Source organism: Saccopteryx leptura, chromosome 5, assembly GCF_036850995.1.
Source record: "Saccopteryx leptura isolate mSacLep1 chromosome 5, mSacLep1_pri_phased_curated, whole genome shotgun sequence".
Taxonomy (NCBI): domain Eukaryota; kingdom Metazoa; phylum Chordata; class Mammalia; order Chiroptera; family Emballonuridae; genus Saccopteryx; species Saccopteryx leptura.
The window spans coordinates 893,620-907,484 of record NC_089507.1 but is presented as its reverse complement, the minus strand read 5'-3'; the positions used below and the strand labels follow the sequence as shown (position 1 = coordinate 907,484).

The following is a 13,865-nucleotide window of genomic DNA, read 5'->3' as shown; positions in this document are numbered from 1 at the left end:
GGGCAGTGAGAGGAGCCTGTGTGGTCACTCTGCAGAGGCCCGTTTCTGTCACCTCTGGGGTCCTGGGCTTGGGCAGCATCAGCACCCCAACCTGTGGTGTGCTGACTCTGAGTGGCTCTGCTGCCCTGGCACAGCCTGCTCCCCAAGTGGGCCCCTTTGTCTGGAGCTCCCGGGGGCCCTGGAGCAGGGAGTGCCTGCATGCAGCAGCTTCCCGGTGCACTGTGGGGGGGATGTCCACCGCAGACGGCCCTGCTCAGGAGCTGAAGGGGGCGGGGGGCCGACCTGTGTTGGGGACTTCAGGCAAGGCCACGAAGGCCGTCTGGGAGGATGGGCTGTGTCCGGAGGGGGTGCTGAGGGCTGGGTGGATGAGGCCTGCTGGACAGCACAAGGTCATCGGGCAGGAGCAGCTGTGGCACAGAGGAGGGAGGAAAACCGAAGGGCGGGGGCGGGGGGGGGGCGGGAGATGGTGGGAGATCCAGACTGCTCACGACAAGACACAGCGCACCCGACTGGGGCTTTTGCAGTTGATGGGCTGTGACCTGCAGAGGCAGCATGTTGGGGACAGTGGAGTGGTGAGTGGCTTGGGCTCTCCAGAGCCTTCTGGGCTGCTTTTGGACATTGCTGTGGCTTGGAACAGGCCAGGGAGGCCTTCTGCTTCACTCAGCTGATGGACTTGAACCTGGGAGAGGTATGGGCCACTCCTGGGACATGGCTCAAGGGACAAATGGAAACAAACACATGGTTACGAGTGTATTGGGGCCAGAAGGAAGGGGGGGGAAGGCCCAGGAGCCTGAGCTGGAAGGAAGGGGGTCCTGGGAGGTCAGTGGAGCTGGACTCAAAAGGCGACCAGGGGCCCTGGCCGGTTGGCTCAGTGGTAGAGCGTTGGCCTGGCGTGCAGAAGTCCTGGGTTCGATTCCCGGCCAGGGCACACAGGAGAAGCACCCATCTGCTTCTCCACCCCTCCCCCTCTCCTTCCTCTCTGTCTCTCTCTTCCCCTCCCGCAGCCGAGGCTCCATTGGAGCAAAGATGGCCCGGGCGCTGGGGATGGCTCCTTGGCCTCTGCCTCAGGCGCTAGAGTGGCTCTGGAGGGACAGAGCATCGCCCCCTGGTGGGCAGAGCATCGCCCCCTGGTGGGCGTGCCGGGTGGATCCCGGTCGGGCACATGCAGGAGTCTGTCTGACTGTCTCTCCCTGTTTTTAGCTTCAGAAAAGTACAAAAAAAAAAAAAAAGCGACCAGGGAGGGTAGAGGGATTGAGATGCAGGTTCTTTTTTTTTTTTTTAAAGACACAGAAAGGGGAGGAGGAGAGAGGAGAAGCATTACCTTATAGTTGATTTACTTTAATTGTTTATTGGTTGCCTCTCATACGTACCTTGACAGGAGGGGGGTCTCAAGCTGAGCAAGTGACCCCTTGCTTGGGCAGTGACCTTCGGATCATGTCCGTGTTTCTGCACTCAAGCTGGTGGCCTTGCAGTTTCAGACTGGGGCCCTCCGCATCCTGGGTCAACGCTTGACCCATTGCACCACCACTGGTTAGGCAAGGGTCATTTTTAAGGGGGGGTGGCGGTGGGGCAGGGACAGGTGAGTAGGGGTGAGACTAGCTGGGCCCATGAAGCGGGATGTAGGAGAAGGGGCAGCTGGTTGTCCTCATTAAGACGGACGCATTCCATTTCTGTTGGTTCAAAAGACAGTAAGAGGCCCTGGCCAGTTGGCTCAGCGGTAGAGCATCGGTCTGTCATGTGGATGTCACAGGTTTGATTCCCAGCCATGGCACACAGGAGAAGTGCCCATCTGCTTCTCCACTCCTCCCCCTCTCCTTTCTCTCTGTCTCTCTCTTCCCCTTCCACAGCCGAGGCTCCATTGGAGCAAAGATGGCCCAGGTGCTGGGGATGGCTCTGTGGCCTCTGCCTCAGGCGCTAGAATGACTCTGGTTGCAACAGAGCAACACCCCAGATGGGCAGAGCATCACCCCCTGGTGGGCATGCCGGGTGGACCCCGGTCGGGCGCTTGCAGGAGTCTGTCTGCCTTTCCTCCTTTCACTTCAGGAAAAAAAAAAACAAAGAAAAGAAAGTAAACACTCAAGGGCAAGCTTAGGAAGTAAGGGTTGTCAAAGATGTGTTAGCAGGAAGTACAGACGTTTGAAAATGACAGTTGAAGAGCTAGAGCTCATTGAGAAGATGCTGTAAAGCAGGGAAACCACGCGCCCTGCCCCCGTGGGCCCTGCAGACATGGGCCTTGCCAGGGTAGAGAAGCCGAGTAGCGCTGCCCCAGTCAGGAAGTGCAGTTGGTGCCTGAAAAGCTTCCCACAGAGGGTGCCTCAGGCCCACCTGGCTTCCCAGGCAGAGGAAGCGGCGAGTCCACCTGTGCAGAGGAACCCTGTCCGGTGCTGCGGAGTCCTGGCAGGGAGCTGGGTGAGGGGCCCCCAGCTTTTTCTGAGATGAGCATCACCGGAGGCCAGAACTAGACGATGGGGAGCATGTTCTGGGAGCTCAGGGGTAAAATCTCAACAGCCTTAGCAGACCCAGTACAGCTATTCTGTAACAAGAAGCGGGCCTCATGATTTTGCGGGGGTTTTCAGGGAGAAAAAAACCTTGTCATTACCGTATCAGCACAACCATTCCCATGGGTGCAGAGCAAGCACAGGCGGCACCTGCAGTGGCTCACGGGCACAGCCATCGCCCTCACCACCTGTCCTTAGCGGAGGGCCTGGGGAGGACAGCAGGGTGAAGGGAAAGGAAAAGCGTGCAGACCAGAAAGGAGGAAGCAAAGCCATCTGAAAGCATGCATCTTTTGTAGTAATGAAGAATCAGAGATGGCCATCTCAAAGCATGCCGTTTACAGGAGTATGCAGAAGATGAACTATTTGGGGACAGATGTAAAAACAGATATGCTGCCCTGCCCAGATAGCTCGGTTAGTTAGAGCGTCATCCTGAAGCTCAGAGATTGCCGGTCGATCCTTGGTCAGGGCACATGCAGGAACAGATTGATGTTCTGGTCTCTCTCTCTCTTTTTCCCTAAAACCAGTAAAATGAACATAAACAAAGAGACAGTAGACACACAAGGCTTGTACCCAGTGCTGTGAAGTGCTGTGTAGGTGAGGCAGGGCCAGGTGAAGGGAGGTTTCTGCACCTGCAGGTGCCGGGACTCGGGAAGGTGCTTGGTCTCCATCTGCCCTGTAGTTTCAAGGTCAGCAAGATGCTAGCAAGCTCTCCCGTTGGCGTTCCCCAAGATCCTCTAATATTTACATGGAAATTCAAAGGATCTAGAACAGCCCAGACAGTGATGAGCCAATTTGGTGTCTGCACTGGATGGGAGACTACCCCGCAGTTAAGGGACACACACGGTATCTTGGCGTCAGGGAGTGAGAGAAGGCGGACGAAATTCTTTTTGTGTGAAACTCCAGCATGACTACCTTAAAAAAAAAACAACTCCAGCATGACTAGTCTCGAGACAAGGCAAGTCAGGGTAGGAGGGAGGGGTCACAGGGCACGAGGAAGCATTGGGTGACAGATACTTTTCTCTTGGGTGGTGACAGTCTCACGAGTGTCTACGTGTCAGGTGCACCCACAGGGGCACTCCTGTAGGGAAGAGCGAGGACGGGTCCTGTACAGGCTGCCTGAGACCCCGCCACATGCTGTGACCGGGATGCACACTGGATGATTCCCCTTCACCTGGGTGTTTCCTCTTTGTTTCCTCCCCAGGAAGAGGAAATAACCAAGGAGGAAATCGACATCCTCAGTGACGCCTGTTCAAAACTGAAGGAGCAGAAGTCGTCCCTGACGAAGGAGAAGGAGGAGCTGGAGCTGCTGAAGGGAGACGTGCAGGACTACAGCGAGGTGTGGGCGGGGCGTGGGCTGGGGGTGGGGCTATGGGTGTGGGGCGGGGCTTTGGACAGGGAGTGGTTGTGGGCTTGTGGGCGGGGCTGTGGGCATGGGCACGGTGGGGTTTGCTCCAGAGGCAGTGGTGGTTTCCACCAGCCCCATGGTCTCCAATTATACCGCCATCAAATATTTGATAAGCGAAAGAGTTGAGTATAACACCCAACGGTATTTGGAGAGAGAAAAGTAGATTCTGAGTAAGTTTCATTCAGTGATTCTGCCAGCCAGTGAAGCTGGTCACTTTTTCCTGGAAGCTGGCCGTTGGCTCTGCAGATGCCAAGCTTATGTTCTTATTTCTGAACACGTGAAGGTGTGAGGTGAAGAATCTGGTCAGTTGATAAGTGAAACCTTTTTGCTCCTCATTTCCCAAAAAAGACTTCTTTTCTCTAGTAGTGTTTACTGATTTTTTTAAGCCTTTGAGTAGTACGAACATTCATGTACATCCTTGTGCCTCTTGCGCATCCAGAGTATGATGATTTATTTTAAAAATGTGTAAGGCAACATTAAACAAAAGCAAACGTATGTTCTTCTTGTTCCCATAAATGGGTTATCAAACAAACATGATTTTAAGTTAATAAAACTGTAACTAATTTCGTTCTTTGGGGGAAAACACCACTCCTGGGTATCAACGACCATGAAAAAAACTTCACAACTCAAAGGATTGAGGAAAACAAGTCTTTTTTACTTATCAGTATTATTTCCTAACCTGTGTTGGAGAACTGTGTTTTTACAGCTCTGTTGGGAAAAAATGACTAATTTTAAAATTGGTAAAAGTAATTTGCCATTTTTTAAAACTCTCTCCTGGCAGCCCTCATGCTCTTGGGTTCTGACAGAAATCTGGGGTGTATCCTAGAATCTATGTAAACACAATTAAATTTTAAAAAAGTCAAAAAAATAATAAAAGCACGCTTAGACTTTGAAAAAGAAAAAAAAGAAATCTGGGGTGTATCATAAACAGCCTTTCCTGCTCCTCCCCACCCCACCCCCACCCTGTCCTGCCCGCTCTGCCCCTGGGAAGGGCTGGCGTGGGATTTAAGAGGACACTCGCCATCCTTGGTTCTGTCATCCAGTTACTTCCTCTTTCGGCAGAGGAGTTAAGTGGAGGTTCGGTGCAGACTGTTCCTCTGCTGCAGACAAGGTGGAGTTTGCAGAGGCCAGAGCCCTCTGTGTGCTGGAGGCTGACAGCCTCTGCTCTGCGCACAGGCCGCGCGCGTCCCCTTCGGGATGCTGACAGCACGGCGCTGCCCCGTGGCGGTGGCAGCCTCTGCTCTGCGCACAGGCCACACAGGCCGCGCGCGTCCCCTTCGGGATGCTGGCAACACGGCGCTGCCCCGTGGCGGCGGCAGCCTCTGCTCTGCGCACAGGCCACACAGGCCGCGCGCGTCCCCTTCGGGATGCTGACAGCACGGCGCTGCCCCGTGGCGGCGGCAGCCTCTGCTCTGCGCACAGGCCACACAGGCCGCGCGCGTCCCCTTCGGGATGCTGGCAGCACGGCGCTGCCCCGTGGCGGCGGCAGCCTCTGCTCTGCGCACAGGCCACACAGGCCGCGCGCGTCCCCTTCGGGATGCTGACAGCACGGCGCTGCCCCGTGGCGGCGGCAGCCTCTGCTCTGCGCACAGGCCACACAGGCCGCGCGCGTCCCCTTCGGGATGCTGACAGCACGGCGCTGCCCCGTGGCGGTGGCAGCCTCTGCTCTGCGCACAGGCCGCGCGCGTCCCCTTCGGGATACTGACAGCACGGCGCTGCCCCATGGCGGCGGCAGCCTCTGCTCTGCGCACAGGCCGCGCGCGTCCCCTTCGGGATGCTGACAGCACGGCGCTGCCCCTTGGCGGCAGCAGCCTCTGCTCTGCGCACAGGCCGCGCGCGTCCCCTTCGGGATGCTGGCAACACGGCGCTGCCCCGTGGCGGCGGCAGCCTCTGCTCTGCGCACAGGCCACACAGGCCGCGCGCGTCCCCTTCGGGATACTGACAGCACGGCGCTGCCCCGTGGCGGCGGCAGCCTCTGCTCTGCGCACAGGCCGCGCTCGTCCCCTTCGGGATGCTGGCAACACGGCGCTGCCCCGTGGCGGCGGCAGCCTCTGCTCTGCGCACAGGCCACACAGGCCGCGCGCGTCCCCTTCGGGATGCTGACAGCACGGCGCTGCCCCTTGGCGGCGGCAGCCTCTGCTCTGCGCACAGGCCGCGCGCGTCCCCTTCGGGATGCTGGCAACACGGCGCTGCCCCGTGGCGGCGGCAGCCTCTGCTCTGCGCACAGGCCACACAGGCCGCGCGCGTCCCCTTCGGGATGCTGACAGCACGGCGCTGCCCCGTGGCGGTGGCAGCCTCTGCTCTGCGCACAGGCCGCGCGCGTCCCCTTCGGGAGGCTGGTCTGGATGAATCGCTTTACAGGATAAACGTTACTGTAAGTTTTTTTAAGACAGCCTTTTTATGAACAATTTGATTTCATTAGGACTTGCAAGAGATTAAGAAGGAGCTTTCAAAGACTGGCAAAGAGATGGAGGTGGAGGAGTCCAAAGCCAGCAAGAGGCTGACCAAGAGGGTGCAGCAGATGATCGGGCAGATCGATGGGCTGCTTGCGCAGCTGGAGGCAGACCAGGAGGCCGGCAAGCTGGACCCGGCTGCCCCCAGCTTGCCCACAGGGTGAGTGCGGGTGCCAACGCCAGGGCCGAGGACAGGACGGCCCAGCACCACTGGCTCCAGCGTGTTTGCAGCCTCGGTGCCCAACTGTCCCTGCCCTTTGACCCAGCGGTTCCAGCCAGAAACCCAGCCTCATGTCAGTCTCCCTTCTCCATGAGCCTCCCTGGTAGTGCTCTGTCCTCTCCCTGTGTGCCCACATGGCGCCACTGTCCCTCAGCCACCTGTCCACCACAGCCCACCCTCCCTCCAGGCTGCTGGTCTGCTCACAGCGACTCTGGATGCCATGCCTCTCCCCTCTTCCCCCTGTACTTCCCCACCCTCCAGCCTCAGCTACACTCGGCCCCGTCTTCTTGAGCCCCCTGCACACACAGGCACTCAGTAATGATGCCCAGAATAAAACTGCCCCACCAGGTGGTGGTGGCTGACCCTTGGCACCCCCAGGACCATGCTCGGTGCTGTCCTTAGTTTGGAGGACGCCCCCAGACGAGGTCAGCGCCCCCCCCTGGGTTGACCTGCTGTGCTCTGTGAGCCTACCTGCCCTCACTGGTCAGAAGGCTGACCCCAGCGCACACAGACCTGAGGAGCACCCCCCAGGGAGCATGGAGCTTCAGGGAGGAGTGTACATGCTGAACCTGGGCGGAGGACTGGCTTCTGTGTCCCAGCTGGCTGGGCATCCCTGTAGGAAGGGGCAGGCTGGCCTAGGAGCCACTTGCATGCTCTTCTTCCCACCCAGGGAGACTGTTATCAGCGTCACCGAGCTCATCAGCGCCATGAAGCAGATCAAGGACATTCCAGAAAACAAGCTCAAGAGCCTAGTGTCGGCACTGGACGAGAACAAGGACGGCAAGATCAACATTGACGACCTTTTCAAGGTGGGTGTGGGGTCCTGGCCAGGGTTACTGGCCAGGTGTCAGGCTGAGCAGACCCCTGGGGAGGAGGTGTGCCAGGCAGTCCTAGGAGTCGGGTGTGGGGAGCCTCCTGAGGCCTGGGAGGTGTCACCAGGGGTGCCACTCGGGTCCCTGCTACTGGAGGTGGGGCAGCCCAGGAGTCCTGGAGAGGGAGCCCACCTCCGTGAGGAAGGCCATGCTCTGACCTTTCTGAGACGAGTGCTTTTACACATTGTCCTGACGGCTTCCAATCTGCCCAGCCAGCTACAAGAACATGGGCCAACTTGGCTCCGAGTGGGCGGGTGCTTTTCGGAGGCTGGGTGGGGGGTGTCAATCTGTGCCACTGCCCCTTCCCTGCCACCCGCCTTGGTGTGGACAGCAGCCCTATGTCTGCGCCCAGCACACCCTGCACTGTGGCCAGGGCAGGCCCCCAGCCCTGATAGGGACTTATGCCTGTAGCCTGGGGGTGGGGGTCTGGCACTCTGAGGACCAGGGCAGTGAAGGATCCCACAGGTCCCTGGTGGGACAGTGGAGCCATCTCATCCTAAACATCCCTGAGTCCCTGTCCTTCCCTGTGTGCGTAGGTGATCGAGCTGGTGGACAAAGAGGACGTTCACATCTCCACCAGCCAGGTGGCCGAGATCGTGGCGACACTGGAGAAAGAGGAGAAGGTGGAGGAGAAGGAGAAGGCCAAGGAGAAGGCCGAGAAGGAGGCCGCCGAGGTGAAGGGGTAGTCGCCGCCCTCCCGACGCGAGGTGATGCTTAGTGACACGTCTGATGTTTTGTCTGGAATAAATCAGAAACTTCCACCACAAAGTAATTTTTAATTTTCATCATTCCATGAAGAGTCAGTCGGTCTGGCATCCCGAGCCCCCCAGGGAATCGTGTCTGCGTCCCGGCCGACACAATCGGGCCTGCGCCTTGGCGGTGTCCGGGAGGAGAGAGGACCAGCGCGTGGACTCCCAGCAGGCCCCCCGCTCAGGAGAAGACTCTGGTCTGCGGACTTAGGTGCCTGGTGTGGGTGTCAGTGGAGTCGATGGTGCACCTTTCCAGGCCCCGTGTGACCGCTCCGTGGCCTCTGCAGGACCCCGCTGTGGCGGAGCGTCCGTGTGTCATGGCCTTCCTGTTCTGTGTGTCAACCCTTTCTTGATTTACCTTTGATTTTCACTTAATTCTTTAACCAACTAATAAGTACAGAATTGTCACCCACCAGCGTCGGCCTGACCGCGCTGAGCCCCGATGTAAAGCGTGGCATGTGTCACTAATGAAGCCCTGGAAACGGAGCATTTGAGTGATTATTGTGCTGCTGTGGCTCTGAGCGTGTTTCCTGATGCGGTTGTTGGCGCCTTGTGGGCCCTGGGTGATCAGAGCAGGCATCCCTGCGTGCGTCCAGCAGTGGGCCTGGCCCTGGGACCATGGGACGTCACCTGTTCAGTGCTGCAGCACCGGGCCTGCGTGTGCTCACAGCTCTTCCCTGGCCCAGCCCCTCCGGGAGGAACAGGCTGGTGGCCACACCTGATCCTGTGCTGAGTCTCCCCCTGGTGCGGGCCGTAGGCTCTGCGTACAGTCCTGTGTCTAGTGGTCTCAGTACCTGGCCCTCGGCCTGTGCATGGGGTGGGCAGAGCCAGGTGTGCTGTGGCCTCAACTTTGTCTGACTCACCCTGCAAAGGCAAAATGTTCTTTTAGAGGAATCCAGACATAGAAATTGGAAGACAGGAGTAGATTGGTCAGATTAGCTAAAAAGAGAGGGGGAGGACTCCAAAGTGATAGCTTCTACTTGAAAATTTTCCTATGCCACTGAAGCAGACACTTGATACAACATAGGAATAAAATTTATTTATTTTATTTTATTTTTTCATTTTTCTGAAGCTGGAAACGGGGAGGCAGTCAGACAGACTCCCGCATGCGCCCGACCAGGATCCACCCAGCATGCCCACCAGGGGGCGATGTTCTGCTCCTCTGGGGAGTAGCTCTGTTGCATCCAGAGCCATTCAAGTGCCTGAGGCAGAGGCCACAGAGCCATCCTCAGCGCCCAGGCAATCTTTGCTCCAATGGAGCCTTGGCTGTGGGAGGGGAAGAGAGAGACAGAGAGGAAGGAGAGGGGGAGGGGTGGAGAAGCAGATGGGCACTTCTCCTGTGTGCCCTGGCCGGGAATCGAACCCTGGACTCCTGCACGCCAGGCCGACGCTCTACCGCTGAGCCAACCAGTCAGGGCTGGAATAAAATTTTTTACTCTCAGATCTAAACCTTTGTATTGTACAGTGACAGCTGGGTTCTAAAGTTTGTTTTTTTAGTTGTTTGAGCAGTACACGCTGGAGGCTTCCTTAGTATTATGAGTTGTCTCGTGTTCTCGAGGCTGGTGTTCAGCTATAAAGCGCGCTTGTCTGTGAGCTTGGCCACTGTGTCTGTAGGTGGTGGTCTTTCTGGGGCCCTGTCGGCTGCACCCGGCTCCTGTCCCCGTCCTCGCTGCCCTGCCGGGTGCCCTGCATTCCCCTCTGCAGCCATCTCGCTCTGGAACCACCCTTCCAGGTTGTCCGCTACTTCGAAAAGAAACAGCTCACGCCAGTTCTCAGGGCTTCGTGCGCAAGCTGCTAGCAGGAGCCATTTAGTTTCTGCGGGCAGTGGTCTATGACAGCCCCTTCTGTTTGTGTTTGCTTTTTTTTTTCTTTGTATTTTTCTGAAGTGAGAATCAGGGAGGCAGAGAGACAGACTCCCCCATGCGCCCGACCGGGATGCACCCGGCATGCCCACCAGGGGGTGATGCTCTGCCCACTGGACATTGCTTTTTTGCAACCAGAGCCATTCCAGCGCCTGAGGCAGAGGCCAAGGAGCCATCCTCAGCGCCCAGGCCATCTTTGCTCCAATGGAGCCTTGGCTGCGAGAGGGGAAGAGAGAGACAGAGAGGAAGGAGAGGGGGAGGGGTGAAGCAGATGGGCGCTTTTCCTGTGTGCCCTGACCGGGAATCGAACCCGGGACTTCCACACGCTCACTGACGCTCTATGGCTGAGCCAACCAGCCAGGGCTGTGTTTGCTTTTACTCTCCCGAACTCATCGCTGCTGAAGCTCTTGTGCAGGTGCAGGGGTAGCAGATGGTGGGTCTAGAAGCCAGTCTCGCGGACCAGGTGTGGAAGAGGGGCTGTGTGTGGGCTGTCCGCGCGCTCAGCCTCCTGCCCTGTCGGGAGTCCGTGTCTGACTGTGACACGCACACTCAGCCCTGGCCCCCTCCCCCAGCCTTTTTGAGCAGAGGTTCCGGCAGGTGGCACCTGGGCTCTGCAGTCACTTTGCAGCATCAGAATCATTGTGGAGGGCCTGACCTGGGGTGGCGCAGTGGATAAAGTGTCAACCTGGGAACACTGAGGTCGCTGGTTCAAGACCCTGGGCTTGCCTGGCCAAGGCACATATAAGAGCTGATGCTTTCTGCTCCTCTCCCTTCTCTCTCTCTCTCTCTCTGTCTGTCTCTCTAAAAAAAAACTGAATAAAGTTAAAAATAAAATATTAACAACAACAAAAAAGAATCATTGCGGAGGACCTCCAGGCAGTGGTTCTCACAGCAGGCCTGGGCCCGGCAGTGTAACCCACTGGACCCTGGGCACTCACTGTTTCCATGTGTCCTTCAGGGTCCCTGGGTTTATACGTCTGAGCATCTTTTTTAGAAATAATGTTTTTATTGAAATACCGAATTGATGTTCCTGTAACAGCTCAAAGTAAGATTTTTAAACGAGGTGACACAAGAAGAGAGGTAGACAATGTCACAGACCACAGTGGTTGCAGGTCTGCCTTTGTGACAGCTGTGTGGCCCAGGGCCTGGTTCTGCCTTGTACCTGAAGGGGTTGGCGAGTGGGCCATGGGTTTGCACAAGCTCTGCCTTGGGTGCCCCCCTTGTTCTGCAACAGTGTACCCCGTCTGGTCCCTGTGCTGGCGATGAGACACCCTTCCTGGTGTATGGAGAGGATTGAATAAAGCATTATCTTGATGATCTGTTGCCACATGATGATTATTTGTCCAGGTTGGTGAGGTGGTCACTGCCTCACAGGCTTGTTTTCACCCATCCCTCAGGTGATGCCTTGGACTTGGGGGTCACCCAGGAGAGCACAGTTGGGGGCTTACCGGGGTGGATCCTGCATGTGGGAGTTAGTCTCTCTGCCTCCCCTCCCCTCACTAAAAAAAAAAAAAAAAAAGCAAAGAGCCCTTGCCATCTCGGTTAGGAACATCCACCGGAAACACCAAGGTTGTGGATTTGATCCCTAGTCAGGGCATAACCAATGAGTGCACGGCTGAGTGGAACAACAAATGAATGCTTCCCTTCCCCCTCCCTTCTCTCCTTTCCTCTCTCTGTCTCTATAAGTCAATAAAAATTAAACCCTGGCCAGATAGCTCCGTTGGTTAGAGCATCGTCCTGGACCACGGAGGTTGTCGGTTTGATTCCTTGGTTAGGGCACATACAGGAACATCTCGATGTTTCTGTCTCTCCCGGCCTTTCTCTCAAAAACAACAAAGACAGTGGGGAGAACTGATTGTAAACCAAAGACCGTAGCCAGTTTCCTACTGTAAAACTCGGGAATTAAAAGGAGTTAGGTATTGCCCTGTCTTCTCAGAAGGAAATCAGTCCACGAGGCAGCTCCGTGCAGAAATCTCAGCTGATGGGGCAGGGGAGCTGGTCCCGCCCACCCTGCCCTGCAGCCCGCTGCACGCTGGTCTTGGGGCCGGTCTGGGGGCAGGAGCTGGCGTGAGGGCGAAGGCCTCGCGCCAGGCACTGCCCTTTCCCCAGAAGAGCCACCGGCCTGTGCAGGAGACACAGGGCATCCCCGCAAGTGCCGGGAGAGGGAGGGAGGGAGAGAGAGGGTGGGCCGCTGCTGCCCCAGACCCGACGCTAAGGGGAGGCAGCTGGTGGCATCCTGATTTAAAACATTCTCAACTGCGGAGGGCGATTGGGGACAGACATTCAACTTGCAGTTTTACGTGTGGAAGCCACCTGAAGGCCACTCAGGCCAGAGGCCAGGTGAGCCCTCTTAGGCAGTGAGGGGAAGGGCGAGGGCGGGGCCGCGGAGAAGGAGCCAGACAGGTAGGGCAGGCTGAGGGCGGTCGCTGGGGGCGGAGCCTCTGGAGGAGGTGGGGCCTGGCAGGTGAGGGGCGGGGTCGTGGAGGTGGAGCTGGGAAGGTGGGGCGGGTGAAGGGGGTCGCTGGGGGCGGAGCCTCTGGAGGTGGGGCCTGGCAGGTGAGGGGCAGGGTCGTGGAGGTGGGGCCGGAAAGGTGGAGCGGATAAGGGAGGTGGCTGGGGGCGGAGCCTGGCAGGTGAGGAGCGGGGTCGTGGACGTGGAGCCAGCAAGGTGGGGCGGGGTGCAGGGGACAACTGAAGGCGGGGCCTCTGAAGGAGGTGGGGCTTGGCTGGTAAGGGGCGGGGCCGAGGAGCCAGACTGATAGGGCGGGGTGAGGAGGGTCACTGGGGGCGGAGCCTCGGGAAGTGGGTACTGGCAGTTAACAGGCGGGGCCGCGGAGGAGCCAGACTGGGGTGGACCCAGGACGGTAGCGCAGGGTGAGGGGGTGGAGCCTCGGGAGGGAATGGGGCGGAGCCAGGGCGGTAGGGCGGGGTGAGGGTGGCTGGGGCGGGGCCTCAGGAGGAGGTGGGGCCGCGGAGGTGGAGCCGGCTTGGTGGGAACAGGGTAAGCTGGGAGGACCCAGCAGCCTGTGCCCGCCTATCCTGTGTCCCGAGCGGGCGGTGAGGACGCAGTCCGGCTGACGATAGAGGGCGTCCCTGCTTCGCCATCGGCTCGCTTCCTAGCTCGGGCACTCGGCCTCCCTCACCATCCAGACACGTCGCCGCGAATCTCCAGTGCACTGGACACAAATATGGGGTCTCTAGCAGGTTGGGGGTTGAGGGTCGAGGCTTTGGGGGACAATGCCAGAGTGCTTCCCTGAGTGGGGTCAAAGTATTGGGCCACCCCTGGCACCTGGAACCAAGATAGATGTGTTGCACACAGCTAAAAGGGCAGTAACTTGCTTACAAGTTAAAGTTCACCCAGTCCAGGGGCTCCCCCGATGCGTCCCTCATGATAGCAAGATGTGAGGGGGGACAAGGAAGGAAGGATACCGGGTTACAACGCAGGGGTGTCTGGGCCAGCCAGACCTGGGTCATGCCGAGTTCCAGGATCTGTGAAGTCTGCCTGCCCCCAATTCACCCTAGGCTTCCCACGTGACCTTGGCACTGCAGCCTCCTGCAGAAGCCTTCCTAGACTTACTCCCCATCACTGCCATGTGGTACCACGCTGTGTCCTCTCCTGCCCAAAGTCACAGGACTTTTTTTTTTTTTGGTGGTAGAGACAGTGTCAGAGAGAGGGACAGATAGGGACAGACAGGGAGAGATGAGAAACATCAATTCCTTATTGCGGCTCTAGTTGTTCATGGATTTCTCGCAGACCGAGTGACCCCTTGATCGAGCCAGTGACCCTGGGCTCAAGCTGGCAACCT

General features: G+C 57.9%; 1 protein-coding gene across 3 annotated transcripts in view; it reads left to right on the top strand.

Annotated features, from left to right (window-relative positions):
• LETM1 (leucine zipper and EF-hand containing transmembrane protein 1) overlaps nt 1-8,683 on the top strand; it is a 43,753-nt gene extending 35,070 nt beyond the window's left edge. For 2 of the 3 annotated variants that reach the window (XM_066384783.1, XM_066384781.1), the window contains exons 11-14: nt 3,700-3,834; nt 6,326-6,516; nt 7,247-7,385; nt 7,985-8,683. In XM_066384783.1, coding sequence (XP_066240880.1) covers nt 3,700-3,834; nt 6,326-6,516; nt 7,247-7,385; nt 7,985-8,134 — 615 coding nt within the window. In that variant the 3' untranslated portion in view covers nt 8,135-8,683. The remainder of the gene's footprint in view (nt 1-3,699; nt 3,835-6,325; nt 6,517-7,246; nt 7,386-7,984) is intronic. The other variant, XM_066384782.1, reaches the window with a different exon arrangement.
• The last annotated feature ends 5,182 nt before the right edge of the window (nt 8,684-13,865 follow it).